At 39.3% G+C, this 22,703-nt stretch overlaps 1 protein-coding gene across 13 annotated transcripts in view; it reads left to right on the top strand.

Annotated features, from left to right (window-relative positions):
* ADGRG4 (adhesion G protein-coupled receptor G4) overlaps positions 1-20,892 on the top strand; it is a 42,519-nt gene extending 21,627 nt beyond the window's left edge. For 7 of the 13 annotated variants that reach the window (XM_068957255.1, XM_068957254.1, XM_068957258.1 and 4 more), the window contains 16 exons: positions 918-1,066; positions 1,996-2,128; positions 2,655-2,773; positions 3,852-4,062; positions 6,613-6,778; positions 6,903-7,052; positions 7,937-8,059; positions 9,730-9,775; positions 10,679-10,782; positions 12,144-12,265; positions 13,044-13,312; positions 14,526-14,619; positions 15,784-16,073; positions 16,623-16,724; positions 18,361-18,522; positions 19,211-20,892. In XM_068957255.1, coding sequence (XP_068813356.1) covers positions 918-1,066; positions 1,996-2,128; positions 2,655-2,773; positions 3,852-4,062; positions 6,613-6,778; positions 6,903-7,052; positions 7,937-8,059; positions 9,730-9,775; positions 10,679-10,782; positions 12,144-12,265; positions 13,044-13,312; positions 14,526-14,619; positions 15,784-16,073; positions 16,623-16,724; positions 18,361-18,522; positions 19,211-19,338 — 2,368 coding nt within the window. In that variant the 3' untranslated portion in view covers positions 19,339-20,892. Of the gene's footprint in view, positions 1-917; positions 1,067-1,995; positions 2,129-2,654; positions 2,774-3,851; positions 4,063-6,612; positions 6,779-6,902; positions 7,053-7,936; positions 8,060-9,729; positions 9,776-10,678; positions 10,783-12,143; positions 12,266-13,043; positions 13,313-14,525; positions 14,620-15,783; positions 16,074-16,622; positions 16,725-17,675; positions 18,128-18,360; positions 18,523-19,210 lie in introns of those variants that run through there. The other 6 variants (XM_068957260.1, XM_068957261.1, XR_011143506.1 and 3 more) reach the window with 5 other exon arrangements.
* The last annotated feature ends 1,811 nt before the right edge of the window (positions 20,893-22,703 follow it).

The raw sequence follows: 22,703 nt of genomic DNA, 5'->3' as shown, positions 1-22,703 counted from the left end.
GTCCTGCACTGGAGCTAGAACAGGGAGTGGGAGAGTGTATTGCTTGAGAGTGACCAACTAGTCTGCCAGGATGAATCCTGCACCTCTTCTGAAGGAAATCCTGATTGACTTCTGACTGTGCAATCCCCTGAGCCAGAAAAGGAAGAGGAGCTTCACCTTCAGAGGGATGTTAATGCTTTACCCCAAAAGCCATACTGAGCGGGCAACAACTACGTAAAAACATGAGGGAGTTGGAACTACTTGAAACATCCCGGTCCTGACGAAGTCTCCTGCATCACCCCTCAGTTAAATTAGAGGTCCATTAAGGTGATCCACCCACAACTGAGAGGGGGTTTCTTGCTTGTTCCATCTGCCATATCTGAAGCCACTTAAAGAGAGATGCAGCCTTTCCAAACCTCCTTAGGTCAACAAACATAGCTGTCCAAGAGATTAGCTCTTTTGAGGAGAAAAATCCGGAAGCCCGTGGAGACACTGAAAGACAGTTAGCTAAATCTTTGTTTTCCAGGGAGCCTTGGAGTCTGCCACCTCTCTTTGGACACAGAGGTACTGTAAGTACCTCGTTGTTTTATGAATAGCTCACTCCAAAATTTAAAACATGGTTGAAAAAAGGCTTACTTGTGACAAAGATATTCCTTTGCCAAGACAACAGGATTAGGAAAGTTTTTGAAGTGTTTACCACGAAACAGTAAATAGACTCTTGTACCTGTATTTCCAATAAGTTGCACTTCATTAAGCATTTCCAGTGGTAAGGTATTGGTGCCTATAAAAAGTGGTATTTGCCATAGGATCACACTTATTGTGAACAAAATATATATTTAAATTATGCAATTCAATATAACTTTCTGGGTTACTCCTTAATTTTGTAGTCACTTCAAGTGTTACTAATACTGTGGTCTTGTTTGTTATTATACTTGTAGCTATGTCTGTAAGGCCATTATAAAGGCCACATCGCTTGAAACACAAGAACAGCAGAGTTTCAAGATAAAGCAGCTGTTGAATGCCGCTTATGAGGAAGGATTGTTATCATTATATGTGAAATCTGAAGACGTGACTGTCAAGCCAATAGGTAATACCTAATTAAAATCTCATTGGAAATTAACATGCTTTGTAACTCTGGCTGCAAGCGTTTTATCAAATTCGAACTTTGTGGAGAGATTAGGGCTAGAAAACATCCCTCCGAGTAGCTAGGCTGACCTCATCTGTGCACAAGCTATAGAATGTTATGGAACAACATCAAGGTCAAAAACTTGAGTTCTAGACAAATGGGGGTAGGCTTAAACTTGAATCCAGTACAGAGGCAGGTCTGAGCACCTTTGCAATGCAGGGAAGGTCAGGCTGATACAGCTGCAAGTCCACGAGCCCCTTATTGTCAGTGCCCCAGATCCCGGCTATTGAGAGAGATTTGAGCCAAACACTCCAACCAAACCTGCTGCAGGCATTCTCTTGGATCAAGTCTCAGATTGCAAATGATCTCCTTGTTGGTCTGGATGCAATCCTTATCACTCCTTAAAATACAGAAGTAAGCCAGACATAAAGGAGGGCAGACTGTACGTGAAATTCAGAAATACATTTGATGCCAAAGACTTACAGAAGATCAGCTGTAGAGAACAAAACTACAAGCCTGAGAGAAGAGACATTGTCTGGATAATGAAGGGCAGTCTGAGAGCATGTTCAGTTAGATTAGCGAAGCCAACCATATCTACAGTCATTAAATACAGTTTGTGTTGCTGGGAAAACTGCACTTTTCCTGAGAGCTGACCTTATCAAACAAAAGGGAAACAGGTCTTAAAATAGCAAGCAAAATATGTAGGCAAAATATTTTCTTGCAGCCAGTAAACTTGTAAAATACTCCTATCCAGCCTGCAAAAGAGGTACAGATTACAGCTCAGCCTCAGCAGGAAGAGATATTCAGGACATAGCTGGGTCCCTTGATGTCAGGGAGGTCTCCTTTTCACTATTAAATCTTTACAAAGATTTTCTGTGTCTTGTCCTCAGCTCTAATGGATTGTCCAGCAAGCTTTTCACAAACAGCATACAAGGGGAATTATTCCTGGCCACTGACAAATCCAGCTGCCAAAGCTGAGGTCAGCTGCAGCAAAAACCCTCTGCAGTCTGCTACAAGGAGTTGGTGAGTTAAGAGATTATCTCCTTTTGGTCCCTGCATGGGAAGCAGCAGGGAGTGCAAGGTTTTGTGTGGTAGGAATTCAGACGGTAATTTGCATTGGCACACAACAGTGCCATGATAAGGAAGACGGAAAATATACAGGGCCAAACCACCATGGGCTGCAGGAAAAGGCAATATTGCATCATTTTCATCACCTGCAGCAAGTGCAAGCCAGGTTACTAGGAAGCTGGCTTTTTGCTCAGGAAGAGAGGGGAAGCAAATACACTGTAGCATGTTGTGCCATCCATCCATGGCTCTCTGCCCTGCAATGGCAGAATGTCACTACTTTTCGATGCATCTTCAATTGCTTTCGTATTTAAGCTCTGCTCCCGCTATGCTAAATGAGTGCTACGTCAGAATTGACTTGCAAGTCAGTTTTCAAAATTAGGCTAATTAATTACATTTTTAGCTTATTAAATGGGAAATACAGGAAATATCAATCAATAGCTTTTTAAAATGTAACAATGCACACACTGCTTTCATTTTTCAGTGCAATTGATATAGAGCTTGAACAAGCTATTTGGAAGAAACCAAGCCTGACTGAATGTAAATTACTGAAAGAACTTCCAAATAATATTTTAGATCTTCAGGATGTCATCATAACAGATGGTAAGGTACCAGAAACTTCAGTAATACAGTGAATCAAAGTAAAATTAGTTATGCTCAGATCATGTACATGTCGGACATCTGAAGAACTGAAGTGATAAGGTTGTGTTATGTGCATCCTACTTACTTGCTCATTGTAAATGGTTTTAATATAAATGAATTTTGCAGCTGTTTCAGAATTCTCTATCATTTTGAAGAATTAGTGCTTCAAATCCTACACTTAGATTTAGAACTAAGTAAATAACCGATGAATAACGTGACAATTTTTGCTTGTCTGTACGCTGTGGTTTGTCTGTTACCACATGAAAATAATGCTTGGTCTGTAGATCTTCTACAAAGAAGCACAAACTAGTGTATGGAATTTAAAAGTTCATGCTCTGATTCATGTAACTTTTAAGATGACAGTTATTACCTGATTATATCTTTTTAAAAACTGTGCTGAACAGTGCAAGTTGTTTGAATGGTAAACAAAAACTATATTGTTGTTTATCTACCTATTCAGCAATGGCATTAGTTATAGATCATTAAAAGATATCTGCACTTACATACAGTCCCTTTGATTCCCAGGGTGTAAAGTTCTGCTTGCATGAAAAACTTATGGAAGGATCATGAGACCATGAATGGCAAATACCAAATTTTTGAACTATAACATTTATAACTTGCCTTTGCTTCTTTGCCTTGCCGGTTAAGCAGCCTTTGGGGAGAGAGGGTGCTTGTGTAATTTTGAACACTCGGATATTCATACAAGTGCTTGTGAAAATGATTAAAATTGAGTATATATTCACAGATAATCTTTATAATATAAAGGCAGGTGTTAATGGTCTTATGAAAACTGCATTGTGTTCTGTTAAAATACAAAGTGAGCTATCCAAATTTTGCTTTGAAGTTTTTGCAATTTTCGTTGACTTGTTGAGGCTTTTTTTTTTTTTTTGGTTAGGTAATGATTTTGTAATTGATCAATAGCATTATGACCATATGAGAAGAGAAGCAAACTCCGACTCATTGCTCTATACAGAGACATGTAGCTATATAGCTAGACATATAGCTATGTCACATAAATCATCTTTTTTTTTTTTTCCAGAGAACGCGGAAGATGTTGTACAGCATATTTTATATCTTTTGCCAGATGCAAAACTGGATATGGAAGAAATAGAAATCATTGCAGATAAAACTTCTGACATCGCAAGGACTGCCGATATAAGTGGCACACTTGCAGAGGCTATATTAAATGTATTCAACTATATTTTGCTGCAAGAAATAGAAAATCAGAGCATTAGAAAAATGACCAATAGGTAAGTAAGATAACTGTGCGGACGTGGCTTCCTAATCTAAAATGGCACCATGGCGTATTCATGCTTTTTGGCTGTTACACAGGCATTGCAAGAGTTAGTAATTTCCCTGCTTGTATCTTACACACGATTGTGATTCTTAGCAATAGAAAGTGGTTACTGTGTTCTCAAAGCTGCTTTCACTAGAATCAGTTCTGTAGAAGTTACCTTCGCAAAGGTTGTTCTCTATGGTGATCTCAGCCTGGAGGCAGATCAGGGAGACTGAGCTAGCTACCATCTTACATTAGAGGTGATCTTTCCAGCTCAGCAATGAGGTCTGTTGGCAGATCAGCTTGGAGACACACATCTGTTCTACCAGCACACCTGACTGGAGTGCTGTACCTGTGCCGATAAAGATTTTTTAAAAATAGATAAACTCCAAATGTTAGATTCCAAGGTCCAATGTTAAGACTCCAAAGTCTCATTTAGGATCCTAAGGCCATCATGTGTTTTTTCATACGTACTAAAATCAAAGTTGCTGTGTACCTTTGAAAAACATTTTTCTCACTTGACTCAACTTCATCTACTTACTTTTGAGAAGTCTGGCTTCTGTTGATGAGCAGAGCACTGCTCAGAAAACTAGTGCCAACCTTTACAAAGGCAAATGCATGTAAACAGAGTTTACCCATTTCTAATTTGGGCAAGGCAGCTTACCCACTTCTCACTGCATAGCCTTTACCTCCAAATAAGGGAGGTTACCCTCCTTTGCACAGACCAGCTCAACACTTTCTCACAGGATTAGAGATGCAGTGTTCATCATTTTAAAAAATGTTGCAACATCTTCTGCTCTCTTTAATTTTAAAGATTGTGCCTATCTGCAATTCTCTATTTCAGTTAACATAAAACAATGTTTTAATAAAAAATATTAAAAGCAAGAAAAATGAACTTTCCACTCAGTTCTAGGTGGGAGATTGAATATGCAACAGCCCAGCCATTTGTACTGGACAAGTATGCATTACTTTTTCAAACCTGGGAGCCTGCGAGGAAGAGAAGCCAAAAATAGCTCATAAAATCTGCCAGAGAAAAAGCATTGAGTAGCATTGTGATCCTTTTGGCTGTATTCTCTCTCTTCAAAGTCTACCACACTGCAGTGTGTGGAGTGGGGGCTGTGATGGCTGCCAGCACTCAACACCTCTGCTTTCTCAAATAGGCTATAGGTTGTTTTTTTTTTTTTTTCTTTTTAAGTGAAATACCCATTTGGGATGAGGATGATATTCCAGTGCAAATATAGACATTGGATTCCTGATCCTTTATGGAGATGCTGTTGCTACCTACAAATGGTAATAAAAATGACTTTAAGGTTTTTATGGACAGGGGACTCTTGGACATTTTAATTTTTCTGTAAATTAGACTTTACTAAAAACAAAAAAACCCAGCACGAGCAAGCACCGTGATGATACCTGACAAGCGGTAGCATGATACCCTGACAACAGCTATGATTCTGCTTCTCTCAGGCCTCAGTAGAAATTGTAGATTCCCAGATGATTTGGGGAAGTTGAACTTGAGACTTTGCAGCTCTAGGGCAATTGTGGCTGAAAGGATCTTAGGGGAGTCCCCGTCCATCTGGGACTGACTATGCATGAAGGTAACACCATAAATTAACACCAGACCAAAGAAGGACAGGAAGGTTTTCTTTTACACTATCAGGGCCAGCTCTCTTACACATTTTCCACCGAGTATTTTCCCTTCTTGCATAGCGCTGAACAGCCTTGAGGGCTGCCAAACAAGAAGTGAATCTGTCTCTGACTCTTAATACCCAGAAGGAATTAAACAACTCTAACTTGCTGCTTCCTTTGGATTTCAGCCCCTACTCTCTACTTAAGAAAAACACACAGAGAGAAGGGCCCCAAAAGGCTGAGAAATCTCTGCCTTCGGAGATATTCAGAGCTTGATGGGACAAGACTCTGAGCAACCTGACCTATCTTTAAAATATGCCCTCCTGGGAGGGTTGGAGGGGGCACGGGAGGGCTGGGCTACAGACCTCCAGAGGAGGTATCTTCCAGTCTAAATTATTCTGTAACACTGATGTTTTACCTGAAGATACAATTAGATGATTGCAAACAATCAAATTAACATGTTCTGCAAGTTACTGCCTTTCAGATGAAATGTGGTGTTTGATTATGTGAATTTTGACTCAAGTCTTCCCAGAACTGCTTCATGTTGCCCCCTAGATGCTCCAGAGATGATTTAGTCTAACCTGTTTTACTTTGACTTGCAATGGACCAGGACTGGCTCTCCATCAGAGGGAGAGCATCTTCCACCTGACAGAGTTTAAACTTATTGAGATGTGCTAACTCAATCACTTGTGATCATCTGACCCTATGGCAAACAGAAAGCTACGTAGCCCAAACTGGGCCCCATTCTACTTCAGCGAATGCTCTTTGTGATCATAAATCAGAGCAGAGAATTTTAGCTGATTTTCTCCTGACTGTACATTATGAAGCTAGGAGAACATTTCAAGAGATTTATCTTTTTTTTTTTTTTTTTTTTTTTTTGCTGTTACTCTTGGTAAAGTATCCTGAAGACAATTGAGGAGATAGGCTATAAGATGACTTACACAGAAAGAAATGCGTCGATTGTAACTACTTCCCTGGCTTTGGCGGTGATGCGTCCAGATCCCAGTGTTTTTGAAGGACTGGCCTTTGGCGTTACCTCATATGAGAGGGGCCTGAATCTCAAGGTGAGAGCAAAGGATATTACCTCAGGTACTGATGACTAAAACAGACGATGCCTGCTGCGGTTTTGTACTGTTGTGTATTTAACCTGAGGAGAACAGTCCTGAGCCTGTCATCTCTTTCCTGCAGATCAATATTCAAGAAAACCCTTTCAAAAAGGCCTTGGCCTCTGTGTTTTTGCCAAAATCACTGAAGAAATTCTTAGGAATCGAGTACTCTGACCCAGAAAAGCAGTCAAAGATCCAGTTTAATTTTTTTGGCACAACTTCACTTTTTGTGGTAACTATGATTCTTAACAAATACTAACATAGTAGTAATCGGTTCAGCTGTTCTTCTTAATGTATACAGAAGAAAGATCCCAGTAGTGTAATCTGTTCTGGCCACACTTAACATCAGACTGATGGAGCACTAACAAACCTGCAGGGAAAATGTACTCAAGCAGCAAAACCTTCTCTGTAGTAATGATGTTCTTGAGAGGTGTCTGTAGACCTGAGACTTGTTTTCATTTTCTGTAGCTGGTGTTATTCCACTACTTCTGTTCTGTGGGAAAACAGCACACCCTAATCTTCCTCTGTTAGTAAGCTCTTGCTTCAGGAACATGCATAGTACACGTCAAATATCATGAAACAAACTGCAAGACTAACCTCTCCATTAACATAATAGCAACACTGATAACGCAGCATTTAGGTCTATTCCAGTATTTGCTAGGTCCTCTTGCTCAGGGGGAGGGGAGAGTTAACGTAATTTGAAAAGGGAGGTGATTCTTCTTCTCTATGGTATGATGAAGATAGAATATGCTGAGCAACGCTTTTTCACACAGAAGAAGTATTCACATATTCACAATTGCATCTACTGTCTTATGAGCTAAATGGCATACAACTGCATGTGTAATGTACTGAAATGGTTACACAGCTTTCACAATCCAGATGATGCACCTACAAGTGAGTTCTACTTTAGCTAATGTGAAGACTGTCCCTGAATTTCCTACAATCTACACTTTCTAATGAAGTAGCAAATAGCTAACTTACATCAGGCATCCCATGATGTTTAGCTGATCTCCGTTTCCAAGAAATACAATTTAAAGAAAGAAACAGCAATCCAGCTCTCTGCTGTTAACTTAAATGTCTTGCAATCTTTTGCATGTGTGTATTTCTCTATTACAGGATGATAGTTTAAAGAGGAAGAAGTTGAATACTTACGTTGTGAGTGCCAGCATTGAAAATGCATCCATTCAGAACCTCAGTGAGCCTGTGAATATTACTCTTCAGCACATAGACCAAAATACGGTAGGATGTGTTCATTTAATCAGAGGTGTGTTGAAACAGAACCTATTTCACTTAGCCTTAAAATAAACTGATAACAGGACAGATAAGCTTAAGATGTTTTGCTGACTGACCTCCCCATCATATACCAACCAAAAGATTGACAGGCCACACACATCTTTGTGGGCTGTTTAATTCCTGCAAGTTGGTAAAGTTTGTGTCTCCATTCTAAAGCCACGCTTAGAAGTGAGGGACAGTTTCATTGTTTCCTTGTTTGATCTGGGCAGTTTTTTCTAGGAATAGTTTATTTGCTGAAAATGGCAGTTTGCATTTGACTGAAATGATTTACAATTGCTCCAACAGGAATAAATTTCAGAAAAATTCAAATCATTGTAAACATGTTTTCAAAATTATATTTGTTTTGTTCCAAAACAGTGTTTCAAGACTAAAGTCTATCTTAAATTATTTTTAAATGGGCCCAACTTGTTGAGTGGGTTCTGCCTTAACACTTCTGTGTTGCAAATGTTTATGATGCAGTCTCCACACAAATATATTGCCCAGGGCAGAACACAATTATTTAATAAGGTGAATTTGATTAGAGTTCAAGTTAATGAGAGCTTGAAAATTCTGCTTTTATAGCAATACGTTTTTTCCAGTCAGTTCTTGCAAATAATACATGCCCAGAAGTTTTGTCTAGATAGTCCTCTCTTTTCCATCATTCTTACTCTACCAGACCATCTGGCACTTCTCAGATTTATTCCTCAACCTTTTAAAACACCCTAATTAAATATTTAATGAGATATCTTCCTAATCTGCATCTTTGGCTTTCTGCCTAATTATTTTTGCCAGTCTACAGATCACAAGTCTTAACAGCGTATCTGTTAAGGTCATTTCCTGTAAACTCTGCCTTCTCAGACTTCATTAAATAATAAAAGAAAATGAATCTGTGCCTTGGGAAAGTTTGCCGTAGCAATATGAGTAATAAACTAGAATGTCCCCAATAGCAAACATTGCAATGAATACCCACTAAGTCTATTCTGCTGTTTGAAACTTACAGGCAAGCTCTATCTTCTCCTACATTTCTGCCTTATCTGGTTTCAGAATGGTAATTAGCAGAAATACTGAAATTCTGAAATAAAGGTTTTTTTTTTTTTTTGTGGTGCAAAATGTCAGGTTGTTACTGTAAGTCCTAGTGATAATTTTTGAATTTCCCAATAATTAGGTATGACATCTCAGGTACCACATGAAACTGATGAGATCAGCTACAGGAATCAGTCTAGGCTGGACAGCTTGTCAGTTTTTTTGCATTAACAGATAATAAATGAAGTATAGAAAGACTGGTAAAAATGGAAAAATCATTGGCCCCCAGGATATCCATTGGGAAGTGGTAGGCAAAAATTGGGATCCTCTGCAAGTTTTCAGAGCTGTGGATGAGATCGCTGGTATTTCAGTAGGTTCTCAAAGACCAAGTGTCCAACTGCCCCTACACGGCTCCATCTTCAGTAACCTACGACCCTCTGCAGCACCACCAAACAAACAGTCACAGAGGCCATCCTTGGTGGGCTTTCTTGCCAAGCAATACAGGGGAAGTTAACTCCAGCTGCCTTAACTATAAATCCTGATTAGATTTGAAGTGCAGACAGTGTACAAGCATATGGAATAAATGTCACAGTATCCCTTTTCTCTGCTTTCAGGGTAATAGAGCAGTGCACTGCGTCTTTTGGGACTTTCTGAAGAACAGTAAGTGTTGTTTACAGAGCTGCCACACTTGCTCTGTCATCAGTTTTGCAGAGCCTTTGGCTCCTTGACATACAGTTTGAAACTCTGGGTCTCTCCTATTCAGACTGGGCTGCTCTGTATTGCTGGTTTGCATTGATATCGATACTCAGTAATCAGTAATTAATATAATAATCAGTATTATTACTAAGGGATGCTTGTCTGGCATTATGTGTAATGGTGCATCAACATGAATACAGAAGTCAGTCTAAGAAAAAAGTAGAATGCAAAGAAACATCAGATGACTTCTCAGAGTTACTTCGGAGAAGCCAATGAGGACTTTTGCTGTCATCAAGCCTTGAATAGGTCTCAGATAGTGAACAGATACACAAAGACAATTGTCTGTTAGGTTAACTCAGCTCACGAGGGAAAGGTTTTCTCTGCAATTATCAATGTTAGAAATTTATTAAAAAAAAAAAAAAACAGAAGTTTAGCTTCTGAGTATGCCATTCAGGCCGCATAAATAGGGTTATAAATTTAAACTCACTGGGGAAGATCTGGATTCTTCAATGCTGGACTCTGCCTGTCCTCTGCTCTGTAAACATTTCTTGTTCTCTGTGCAGTTTCCACATCCTACAGTGTAATCTAGTCAAGCACACTTCTGCTTACCTTCTTGCTTTCTTTGGGCAGGCATGTAAACTACTTTAAATATTTCTTCATTCCTCCAAAGGCTTTCATCCAAGTTCTGAGGTTCTCAGGCAACTATATAAGATGTGTTCCTATGTCAAATCTCACTTGCGTATTGCTAAATGCCCCTGCAATCTGTACTAACTTCAGCTCGTATTCACACTTTCTGCATGCTGCAGAACTATAAATGACTGAGCATGACTAACTCTGCTTAAAAATCCCTTTTTCTCTATTACACAGATGGACTGGGTGGTTGGAATACATCAGGGTGTGAAATGGAATATACAGATATGAATTACACAATCTGTTTTTGTAAGCACCTTACCCATTTTGGAGTCCTACTGGTAAGTACTTCATGAATCATCTCCGAAAAAGTCCCTTGGCACTAGGCAATCTCTAGTTTTGGAGAGAGAAGGGAGATTTATATCCATGCTGTTAGATATCTGTGATTTTGTTAAAATAAGTAACAACAAACAAAGCAGTTATAATAATTTTTAAGGTATAAAGTCCTCTAAATATCACTGGCTTTAATGCAAGTTCACTTTACAGATATAGTTTGTACCTCTTGCAGTATAACTTAATCAACGTTAATGTGTTATTTGCTGTTTTGGAAATACTGTGATACATTTAATTACCTGCCAGTAGCAACTAATGATATTACATCTCTCTGAAAATTTTATGAACGTTCCATCAGAAATGGAAGTTTAAAAGAAAAGCAGCAATTATTTTAATACACAGAAACCTGACTCTAAAACTTTATGTCCAAAAAAGAGAGTGCAGAGATAACTGCTTGGGAATGGGCTGCAACAAAAACCAAGTGATAGGTAAATTCAAAGTAAATTGAGGAGCAGATAGTTGAAAATTGCCTAATCCCAGCAGTATACAACGTACCCTTTGCCTTCAATATATGCCCAGCTTCCCCTAGAGGTCAGCATTACTCTACTCAAAGAGAGGCACAAAAGCCTTCTCTGGTGGTAAAAATGAGACTCCTACAGGAAGGAGTTTAGAAGTTATAGATTTTAGACTTAATAAATTTTCAATTGCAGCAAATAGAATTCAGTCTGAGTTTAAGGTCACATTTCTTTTATACCTTCACTTCAGTAATAAGCCTATTTACAAATATTAAACAGTACAAATTCTACTGTATCCCAGAGAGGAAGGCTTCTAGTTTGAGGTTCAAAGTCTCACAAAATAGGAGAGAAACTGTGTCAGGAAACACAAAAATTTTGTCAATAACATTATTGGGAACAACTGTGGAGAAGCAGGGCCCAGTCTATCTGATGGTTTTTGCAGGGTGACACTTTCTGGATTTTTGACTTGGAGAATTCTCCTACCCTCCAAGACATTTAACATGTTTGTGCAGTCCTCAAGCTTGGCAACTGCCATTGAAACAAACTCCTGCAAAGCAAGTTCCCAGCTGAATAATTCTGGTGAGATACTGGAATGCTCACTGTGAGCATTTCTGGACTGCAGCTTTTCTAACTTCACAACTAAGTACTGGATATTTTAAATACTACATATTTTGACTCGTTTGGATATTCTATAGGACTGTACAGTAAGAAGCATATGAAAATAGTCATAGAAACCCTCCAAAACTAACCATAAGCAGAATAGAAATTGGTTTCTTTAACAATGTGAAAATATGGAAAGCAATTTTCTTTATCTGTTATGGCTAAAAATTGTGATTCTTTATTTTGTAACTTAGGACTTGTCCCGGACAGAGATAGATACCACAAATGATTATATATTAACTTTGGTAAGCTATGCAGGATGTGGTGCTTCTTCCCTTTTTTTGGGTATCACACTGGTGACGTATCTAGCCCTTGAGTAAGTCTGATGCTCTTTCTTGTATTGTTTTTAATGTTTTAGTGATAATGAATTTGCAATACCTATCAGAATGTTCAGTAATGCTTGGTGCTGTGATGCACAGGAAGCAAGAGTGAGATCTGAAATAAAAATGTTGCTTTGTTTTTACCTGTGACTATAGCAAAATAAGAGAGATTCATATCCTCACGCTTTAGGACGTGCAGTAGTCAGAACTGTTCAGCAATTTTTATTTTCCTAAATTTCTGTCGTTTCATGAACTTACCCCTGCATATGGGTAAGATATCATATCAGGAGTCTGCAATATTCCCTGTATATAGACTGTACGTAGGATGATATGAACAGTAAAATAGGGATACTTATGTTCCTGTTCTGTCGCTCTTGGTCTTTCTTGTGTTTCGTCCTTTTGTTCCGTACTGTGTGTACTAATAGTTCCGGGCATGATGGGGCCCTAGTCCTAGGTAAACTCTAGGTGCTTGCATAATACAATAATATTGCAGTAACAAATAATATTTAAAGGACTAGTGAAAAGACAATGCTAAGTCTGCCTTCTCTACCTAGCAGTTCTTCCAGGTAATATGCAAGGTCTTCTTTTTCAGTGCACAAGATTTGCTTCAAAAATATACTAGTGATTTGATCTAAAACACTAATGTAGACACACCTTACACTACAGGAAGCCCATTTAAAACACGCTGAGTGCACATTTGTCTTATCTTGTGTTAGAGAATGTACCCACTGCAACTCGTTCAATGACAACCTTGTTGCTTTCCACTTTTTTTAGAAAGCTGCGGAGAGACAATCCTTCAAAAATTCTGCTAAATCTTTGTGCTGCAATGCTGATGGTGAACTTGGTCTTCCTGGTCAATTCCTGGCTGTCTTCATTCAACAAGCCTGGTCTCTGTATCACTGTGGCTGCACTCCTTCACTACTTCCTGCTTGCAGCTTTCACATGGATGTGCCTGGAGTCTGTTCACATGTACTTGGCTCTTGTCAAAGTTTTCAATGTTTACATCCCAAAGTACATCCTAAAATTCTGCATTGCTGGGTGGGGTAAGTAAGTGGATTTTTTTCTTGACTTCTGTGCTCATCATCTTCTCTAAAATAGGTTCATATTGGCAAAAGTAAGCTAGGACACTGAGCCTGTGGAAACGTGGTGCACGCTGCAAGCCTTAAGGATGGATTCTTTCCTCAAATAGGTCCAGCTTAAGCTTCTTCTGCTAAGGGAGACATTAGCAGAAAGCGCATGCTGCTCCCTGTAGAGTTATGTGCAAGGAAAAGTGGGTTTAAGGAACTGCTTTCCCTACTCCAGTTTATGATGGCAGTTCTCATTAGTGGGTGAGCCTGAGAGAGCACGAAGCTCTGACCACAGCCTTTGTCTGTATACCGCTGATACTCAGCGAGAATTCTGATCTTCCCCTCCAGGCTCAATGTCCTTAGCTGCCATACTATGCATAATTTCCCTGCAGGGGGGAATTTGGCTTTCATGCATAGCTCACGTGGGGACTTCACTGGCAGCAGACCCCATTCACCTTTACTCTGAGCGCTGGGCATCAGAGACTTATTAGGGAGAAACATAGCAAAAAGGACCCAATATGCTGGCTCAGCTGTTAGAAAAGGTATTGGAGGCAGTGACCCAGAGCAGAATTTGGCCTGTATTGTTTGGGTAGTGTTAGATGTTGGTTTAAAATGTTGTTTGCTTGTGTTTGATTACTGTGCAGCAAATGATCTCTCTCCTTAGATTTAATATTGCACGTAATTGTTCTCAGGTGCAGCCATCTGCAATGGCATTATTGGTGGCAGTCATTCTAAACAGAAAAGCCAGAACTGAAAGATATATGGCAAACAGGAAATGAGTGGAAGGGGAGAATGATCAGACATTGGCTGGAAAATGTCTGTCTCTATCAGAGCTTAATGGAAAATGCTGCAATCTGCTTATCTTTTGCACCCTGCTTTTCCTAATAATCAGTTGGGTTTATTTTACCAGCTTGGAGCCCTTCTGGAGATGTTTGAACACTCACAGACGTTTTGCAAACACAGATATTTTTATGCCTACTCATCTGTAATTTACATAAATAAGCACATTGATCCTGCTATGCCACATATTTAATTACACTCATTTCAAAAGAAGCTTTAAGGGTAGAGTTTGATCCCAAGATGTACGTGACTGCTGTAATTATTCATCAGAGATTATCTGACAGCATTTCATATTCTCCATTTTATCTTTTTAACCTAAATATCTCTCTTCTCTTGCCTTCCATGTTAGGAATACCAGCTATTGTAATTAGTATTGTACTCATTATAAATAAAGACTTCTATGGCAATGGATCACTTTCTAAGAACAATCCATTCAGCTCTTTGTGAGTATATTTTAAGCTTTTTGATGGTCACCATAGTATCTTACAGATAGAAGAAATAATTAGAATTAATATCTTCTCTCTTGCTTTTGTCTTTTTTCCCGCCATCTTAACCCTCTCCTTACGGTTCAGTGGATCTTTTTGGACTATATGTCTACCACATGGAATAACTCTCACTTCAGAGACTGGATTTGAGGACAGAAAGGGGCTCCTCCAGTGTTATGTCCCTACATACTTTGTCACCGAGTGTGTCAACTCCATTTTTCCTTTCTGGAAAATTTCTCTTGCGTTACGTGAGATTAATTCAGTTTGATGCAACATTTGTATATACTCCGCCATGTTCTAGATTTCCAGTAGAACCTAGAGGCAGAATAATTGTTCTAGTATTTTGCATGTTTGCTTGTTGTTTTTTTTTTTAACTTTAATTCACATCGCTCTGTCTCTTTAATCATTAAGAAGTCACTCATCATTTTAAATTCTTCATTTTAATCATCTCAACCTCATCTCTTTTCCAGTGGGAAAACATTGAGCTCTTTCATCCTTTTCTTAAAGCACTTTATAGCACAGAACACTTCCATTTACTTTTTTTTCCCTGCTCTTTAGCACAATATGATCCCTTGTCAGTAAAGACTACCTGGACGATTTGAATTTTAGACCATCAGATAGTATGATGTCATAGCCATGACACCTCAGAGGGAAAATTGTTATAACTCTCTAGCAAAAAGGCAGCAAAACTCACTAACTGCTGTCTGAGGAAAAGTTAACCAGTGCCTGTCTTTGTGCTCTACTATTAATTAGGCTCTTGATTAGGTCATATTTAACTTGGTTTTCCTAAGGCAGTGTGTCTTTGCGTGTGTGCGTCTGTGTGCGTGTGTGTGTGTGTGTGTGTGTGTTATTAATTTGGGAAACAATGACCAGTTTCATCGGAATTCAGCAGAAATGTTGAAGTCTTGAAGACATTAAATTTCTAAAGCATGCATGAAAAAAAAGGCAGCCAAGTGGAGAGACTCTATGAATGTCCTTAGTGGGGGAAAGTAACGGGCATTAAGGGAAAGTCCCTTACTAGGTATCACAGAACCATATATGAGAGTTATTTTGGAAACCAGGCCTCATTAGTTTCAGCGCTCACAGAGCTCCTTATTAAATGCATACTTCCCTTTTTTGCAGTTGTTGGATTCAAGAGAACACGGTGTTTTACATCTCCGTTGTGGCCTATTTCTTCTTAATGTTTTTGATGAATACGGTCATGTTCATCACTGTTCTTCTCCAAATCCACTCCATGAAATCAAAGACACAAAATAGATCCAGATTCTGGAAACAGGGTTTTCTCCGTGACCTCAAAAGTGCTTTCAGCTTGATGTTCCTTCTGGGATTAACATGGGGCTTTGTGTTTTTTGCCTGGGGAGCAGTGAGGATATTTTTCTTGTACCTCTTCAGCATTTTTAACACCTTGCAAGGTAATTTATGAATAGGATACTGCTACAAATACAACCATCTTGCACTATGGAATAGAAATACATTTGTAATGCCATGTAATTAAGCATGGGGGAAGAGGAGAGCTCATATAGCTTTTTGCATTCTACTGTAGCTATTTTAATAGGAAAGCTCAGCTGAAGTGGAATGATAGTGGTGTTAGTTAGCATTGCTGTGTTAGATATTACCATTAAAAGCATGAATTCATGCTTTTGAAATATGGGCCCCAATAAATGATTTTCCAGGAGCTGGGACAATCCTTTTCATTTGGTCATAAACATGATTTTGAGAATCTCCAGTGACTTGCAGATTATTCTCACACCAAGTCTGCAAAAAGCTCTTTCCATTACCTTTTCATGTGCACAAATGGCTCTCAGTGCAATTCTGGGCCAACTTGATACCGGCTCAGGGACCACCTCTCTGCCCATACATAACATACAGGGGACTGAATGGCATACAAGGAGTTTAGAAAAGGGGCAACAGTTTAGAGAATCAATCTCAAAACATGTGAATTTCTCTTCTTACTTCTTTAGGGTTCTTTATCTTTGTGTTTCATTGCCTAATGAAGGAAGATGTACTGAAGCAGAGCCGAATACAGTTTTGCTGGGGGAGACTTCGTCCGAATAATTATTCTGGTAAGCCTTACAGGGTTTTGCTTAGCTTTACTCATAAGTCCTGGCCTGCTGCTGATGTCACTTTCATTCTACATGAAAAGGTATGGGGCTTCCCTCAATATTTTTCTACTGTTTCTACCGTGCATTGGAAAAATGTTAGGCCCTTATACTCTTCCATTAACTGCCTATATGATATGATGGAGGGATGACAGAGCGCAGTACAAAAATGTAGATTTCTCAAAGAGATTTCAGTCTGCTCTCTAATTCTGTACATGCAACTCAGTGTTCCCTTATGTGAGCTACACTTTCGGTGGCCTTCCAATCTTAATAGACATACACAGAGCTAAGATTCAGAAACCTGTGCAGACTCTCTGACATAATGATGTTAGCTGATTCTTCTATGCGAGGGAGCTGCGTTTGCTCAGCCTGGGGAAGAGAAGGCTAAGGGGGATTTAATTGTTGTCTTCAGCTACCTACGGGGTAGTTATAGAGGAGAGACAGACTCTTCTCAGAGGTGCACAGCAGGAAGACCAGAGGCGATGGACATACATTGCAGCTAGGGAAATTCTCATTAGACACAAGGAAAAATTGTTCAAATGAGGGTAGTTAAATACTGTGACAGTGACCCAGAGAGTCTGTGAAGAGAGCCTTTCTCCTTAGAGAGAGTCAAAAGTCAGCTGGACAGGTGCTTGAGTAACCTGATCCAACTCTGAGCCAGGGGTTGGACTTCCAGAAAGAGACTTCCAAGGGTCCCTTCCAACCTAAATTATTCTAAGATGCTGCTATTTACTGGCTGGGCAAGAAGCAACATGTGCTGTGGTTCATTCTGGGCTGTCCCTGTGATGACTGGCCAACGCCAGGGAAAATGAAAGGTAGAATTGGTAAGCTCATACTGAAGCCTTTCACCAGAGCAAGCCCATATTTGAGTCTCTCCTGTAATTGAATGTTGATTTTTTTTTCTTTTTTTTACAGAAATGTGGAAAAACTGAATGACTTCAGGCCTTTATGCCTCTACAAATTAGTCAAAATAAAAAGTGGGTCTCACAAAGGAGAAGCTAGTCCAGTTGGCTGAGTCTTTTCTCTTCAGGAAACCAGACTAAAAATCCTGCATTAACACATATGTACTACACATAGCAATCCTGTGCCTTGTGTGCTCCTGAGAAATACATAGTTTTCCATCTGCTCTAGGGGAATTCAGCAAGAGCAATCTAAGTAGCACACAGAGTGTTCTCCCCTAAGCATCAGCCAGCTTTATGCCATATGATGCAAAAAGGGAAAGGCTGTGATTCCTCTCCCTTCTGTACCTCCTGTCTTCTTTGGTGTGACCTTATAGAAAGCAATATTACTGGCCTTGGTCCCTAAGGGGAAAGAGAGGACTGAATTGCTGGAAATCCAGCCCACCTGCACAAGTGTGACAGAGCCGGTAAAAAAAAAAAAAAAAAAATTTAACAGCAGGAATTGTGCTAAGGTTCACCTGGGCAGCATGCTGTGCAGAGACCCACTGCTTCAGGGCAGGTACAATGATGGCACAAGAAGCAAGCACAAAACTTTCTTCTCCCTGATCTCTACTAGATTGAGATGTGATTTCTTCCTAATGCACCAGGAAGAATTTCCTGTACAGAGTTCTGTTTGTAAGCCTCCCACTCTCTGATTTCAGATTGGAGCGCATCAGGTGCAACAGTTAGATCTACACCAAGGCATTTAGACCACATATTACCACCCCGGAATCTGAAGTATCTAAATTCTAATGGAACAAGCTCAACTTCCAATTGTTCAGATTTCCTCCCTGGGATTTCTCTGGACAGGAATTTTAGAATCGGTAAGAAAAACAGTGTGCACTGGATAGAGTAAAATTCAATAGGTTCCATATGGTGACTGTCAAATTCCAAACAACAGAAATAAGTAGGAAACCTTTTACTGCTTTTTCCATGCCAGACTTCAGCTGGGGGTTAATGTCTGTGTTACAGATGGCTTTTGCTGTACTAAAGAAAATACGAAAGCCCTTAAGATACCAGTACGGCTTTTTCCAAAAGGAAGGGAAATCTCTGCTTAGCTTTCATATTAGGCACCTAAAAGATACTCCACCCTGTGTCAGCTGGCTGTCACTCTCACAGGACCTACTTCTAGCTAAGAAACACTACAGTGCATTCTCTCTCCTGCATTCCCAAAAGAGCAAAGATATTGGAGGTTATAGAAAACCTAACAGGACCAGCTGTGAGCATATTTATTCCAGAATAATTTCAGCGGGAAATTTCGCCGTCCAAGAAGGAGAAACTGTTGAAGGCCCATATTCTGCAAAAGGGATAGCTTTGTAAGGGTTCTGACCTAACCATCCAACATTCCTAGTTGTTTTTGGAAACATGCTGATTTTTGTCAGTTCTCCAAGGAAGTTAAAGCATAGCTGAATTCACTGAGATTAACTGTGAGTTGTGCATAGACAGGTTTCTTTATAAATAAGTAAAACCAAATTATAATCACTGAAAACTTTCCCTAATTATTTTCCTTAGCCGAAGTTCATTTCAACCCGCGTCCTGTAACTCCAGCAGATGATGAGGCCAAACATCCTTGTTCACGAAGAATACTATCCATGGATACAGAGCTGCACTATCCACAGAAAGCAAGAGTTTTCCATTGATATCAAATTTGTTTTCCTCTGATTATCTAATGGTGTTTCTCTTTTGTGGCATGTAGAAATAAACATTCATCTAAATAATTACTTTTAATGTACAATTATCACTCTGAAGACAATTACAGAGCTAAAGCCTCCTGTGATTCAACTCTGGGCCTCATTGGAGCAGCATTACTCACCACATAAGAACTTACTTGGTCCCCAAGTAAGGGGGTTTCCAAGATCAGCCCTCATGTTAAACAGGAGCATTTTCTTCCTCATCATTAGCCCTTCTTGTAGCGTATCTTTTTTTATTTTTCTTCTTTTTTACCCTTCTGTCATCCCTCTGCTTCATTTTTCATCCGATACTTATCTTCAGAACCTTTTTCCCTTTTTGAAATGTGGGACAAAACCGTAGTATCTGTAATACTCTGTTTTGAGTCATAATTTTGAGCCTGTTAGCTGACCATTCAGGAATGGGTGTCTAGATTTCTCAATTAGTATCTCTACTTCTTTAAAATGGACTTTGATCAGCTTATGTATTGAGAAAATTGACTTCTCAGGAGATTTCTTTCAGTTTTATGTTTTTATTTTCAGATGCGCTGGCACTGCTGACTTGGATTTAGAATTCTAAAGAGAGATGTAGATGCCTAATTAAATGTTCGAAAATGTTGCTCTATACCTTCAAATGGAATATGGAATCAAAAAAAATTAAGTTCTCGTCTCTAATGGGTATCCATGTGTACAGTAAAGGTTTGAGATTACATTGCCTGCAAAAACCCAGAACAAACCCACCAAACCAAATCCCACCATCTTTGGAGGTGGGGATTAAAAAAATTGCTCTTTAGCAATACTTTGCTGTGAATACAGCACTCGGTAAACTCTGTTTCGTAAGAAAGATCACAAATCCACAGTGCTACAGGTTGGAATAGTACTGCTCGACATATGCTGGCTGGTGTATTAAACCCCTTCCTCCTTTTGTTTGTGACCTGATCACAGCTCATAGGCAATATTAGCAGGAGTCTTTTGAGTAACTACAGTGCGAGTTGGATAAGTTCCATAGTTGTGAAGGATGGATTTTGATCACATTCAAAAGAAACGCACTATCCTAAGGAATGGGAGACTTAACTTTCCTCTCTCACTGAAGAGGGGCTTTTTTTTCAACAAATGTGTTTGAATCAATAACTTGCCTGCTCAACAAATCCTAGTTTCAATGTTGAATGCCTTTCTCTGTATCATTCAGGTAAAGATTCTTGATGATTGCTAATATAGTAAAATACTAACCTGTATTTATGATAGAGAAGTAAAAAAATATAATGGAACAATGTTTTAGAGCTCGTATGTGCAATACAAGGTTCATTCATTCTGTGAATGACTCCCACACGATAATTAGTAGAAGATGAATGTTTCAGAGTACTGTAGCTACAGCCAGCCTCCTTGAAATTAGTCAGATAGCCTTCAGGTCCTTGGCTTTATGGGAGAAACGTTAGCAATAAAAACAGGCAAACGAGTTTCACCTAGTACTCATTGGTTTGTAATTTGAAATTGCTTTTAATAAAGAAGAAATTTAGTATGAAATGTAGTTCAACATGTCAGATTCTTGACCTATCATCCTCTGCTTGAGTATTTTATTTTCAGTAGCACTGAGAATACTGATTCTTTGCTCCACAGTCTGCTACGGAGTACAAGTTTTCCCTGCTTTGACATGAGATGCTGGGTCATGGTGCTGGAGTGCCCATGGCCATGCGAGAGGCTCAGCAGCACAGTGTTGCCGCATAGTTCTGCGTGCTAAAGCTTCACCTGACTCCCCTTGCACGTCTAACCTGGCTGCTACGCACCCCAGTGGTGTGCTGTGAGGGTAAGGAAGAGGGCTACGCTGGGAGGCCTTTGGAAGAACTGGAGCTTTATTCTCCCTGGGTCCCTTATACATCAGTTTGTCTCTGATATGATGTCAATAAGCCTCTGTGGATTGACAATCTCATCCAGTTTCTTTCTGTACTACCCTGGTGTGACTCTCACCGCTCTGCTTCTTTGTGCAGTTGGACAAAAGGTAATATGGTTGACCTCTGCAAATGAGATTTGGATTAGACATTAGGCAATGACTTCTAATTTTAAGGACAAATAGCACTGGAATAAGTGGTCTAGGGAGCACACAGAATTGCCATCAAGGCAGGTCTTAAAGAACACTTAGGCAAATATCTACCAGAATTGGTTTAGATAGAGTTGATTTTGCCTTTGGGCAAAGGATAGACTGGAAGACCTGTTGAAGGTCCTTCCAACTCTATTTTCTAAGACTCTAATTTAAAATAAAATGACAGCAAAGTGGAATCAATATGAGAATAACATGAGACTGGCCTAGTCTCCTGCATATTGTGACTATTTTATTTCACTCCTGATAAAACACAAAAGTATACTCTGGTTTTCTAAAGTTTTTGCTAAACATCCTCATAATATGCTTAAATGATTAGGAGGAACAAAGATTTCGATCAAAGCTGGACAAGCAGCAAGAAAGATGGTGGAATACTTATGACTTATCAGGTTGCTGAGAAATGACTGGAGATGACTGGAAGATCACTCAGGCTGTTTCCCATCTTGGAGGTGTAACAGTGGGAAGAAGAGCAAGCCGCATGGCATGCAGATATGTCAAATCTCAGCTGTTGCTATTGATTTTTTTCTATTTGAAAAGCAAAATCTGGAAGTAAATTTTTAAAAACCTGTCAACTCGCTTATGCAAAATGCAAAGCACTATTTGTTCCAAGAAGGCAGTTAGCTCACTTCCACTATCCATCATATGTCTAATGGCTTTTCCAGCTAAACAGTGTATCATTTACGTTTGAGGCATGGCATTGTTTAGGTTGTCAGCTGGAATGAAGACGTGTAATTTTCTTTGGGCTGAAATAATATCTCCTGTGCTGGCACCATTACATTTGCTCTTCTCCAACATATCTATGCTGACATTCTGTCACAGAATTGTGCATTGATGTTTTTCACAGGGTGAGGACATTCACAAAGACAAATCTAATAAAAAATTGCTCTGCACTTGTGATTCACATCCTATTAATTTTAAGTGACAGGAATAGTTCCACTGTTCTGGCTTGGAATGTGACCTGAAGGCTTGAGGTGTGTTGTCAATACAACTGAATCCTCTTTACTGTGTTTTTGGTTGTATCAGTTGATTTTGTTCACTCTCTGAGAAACAGCAATCTAAAAGCTCCTTTGATTTCTAGGTCATTCTCAGTTACTCCTAAATTGCTTATTTAAGAAAACACTTGCTCTATTTTGAACTGATGAAAGAAGATTTTCTGAAAGTATATATATTTATGAAGACAATTATTTGATGTCAAATATCAGTGGGTTGTTAGCAATAGCTTAGACAACGCTTATGGGCAAAA

This window comes from Struthio camelus, chromosome 11 (assembly GCF_040807025.1).
Source record: "Struthio camelus isolate bStrCam1 chromosome 11, bStrCam1.hap1, whole genome shotgun sequence".
In the NCBI taxonomy this organism is placed as follows: Eukaryota; Metazoa; Chordata; class Aves; order Struthioniformes; family Struthionidae; genus Struthio; species Struthio camelus.
Note: the sequence above shows the minus strand (reverse complement) of the source record. Positions and strands in the feature narration are given on the sequence as shown.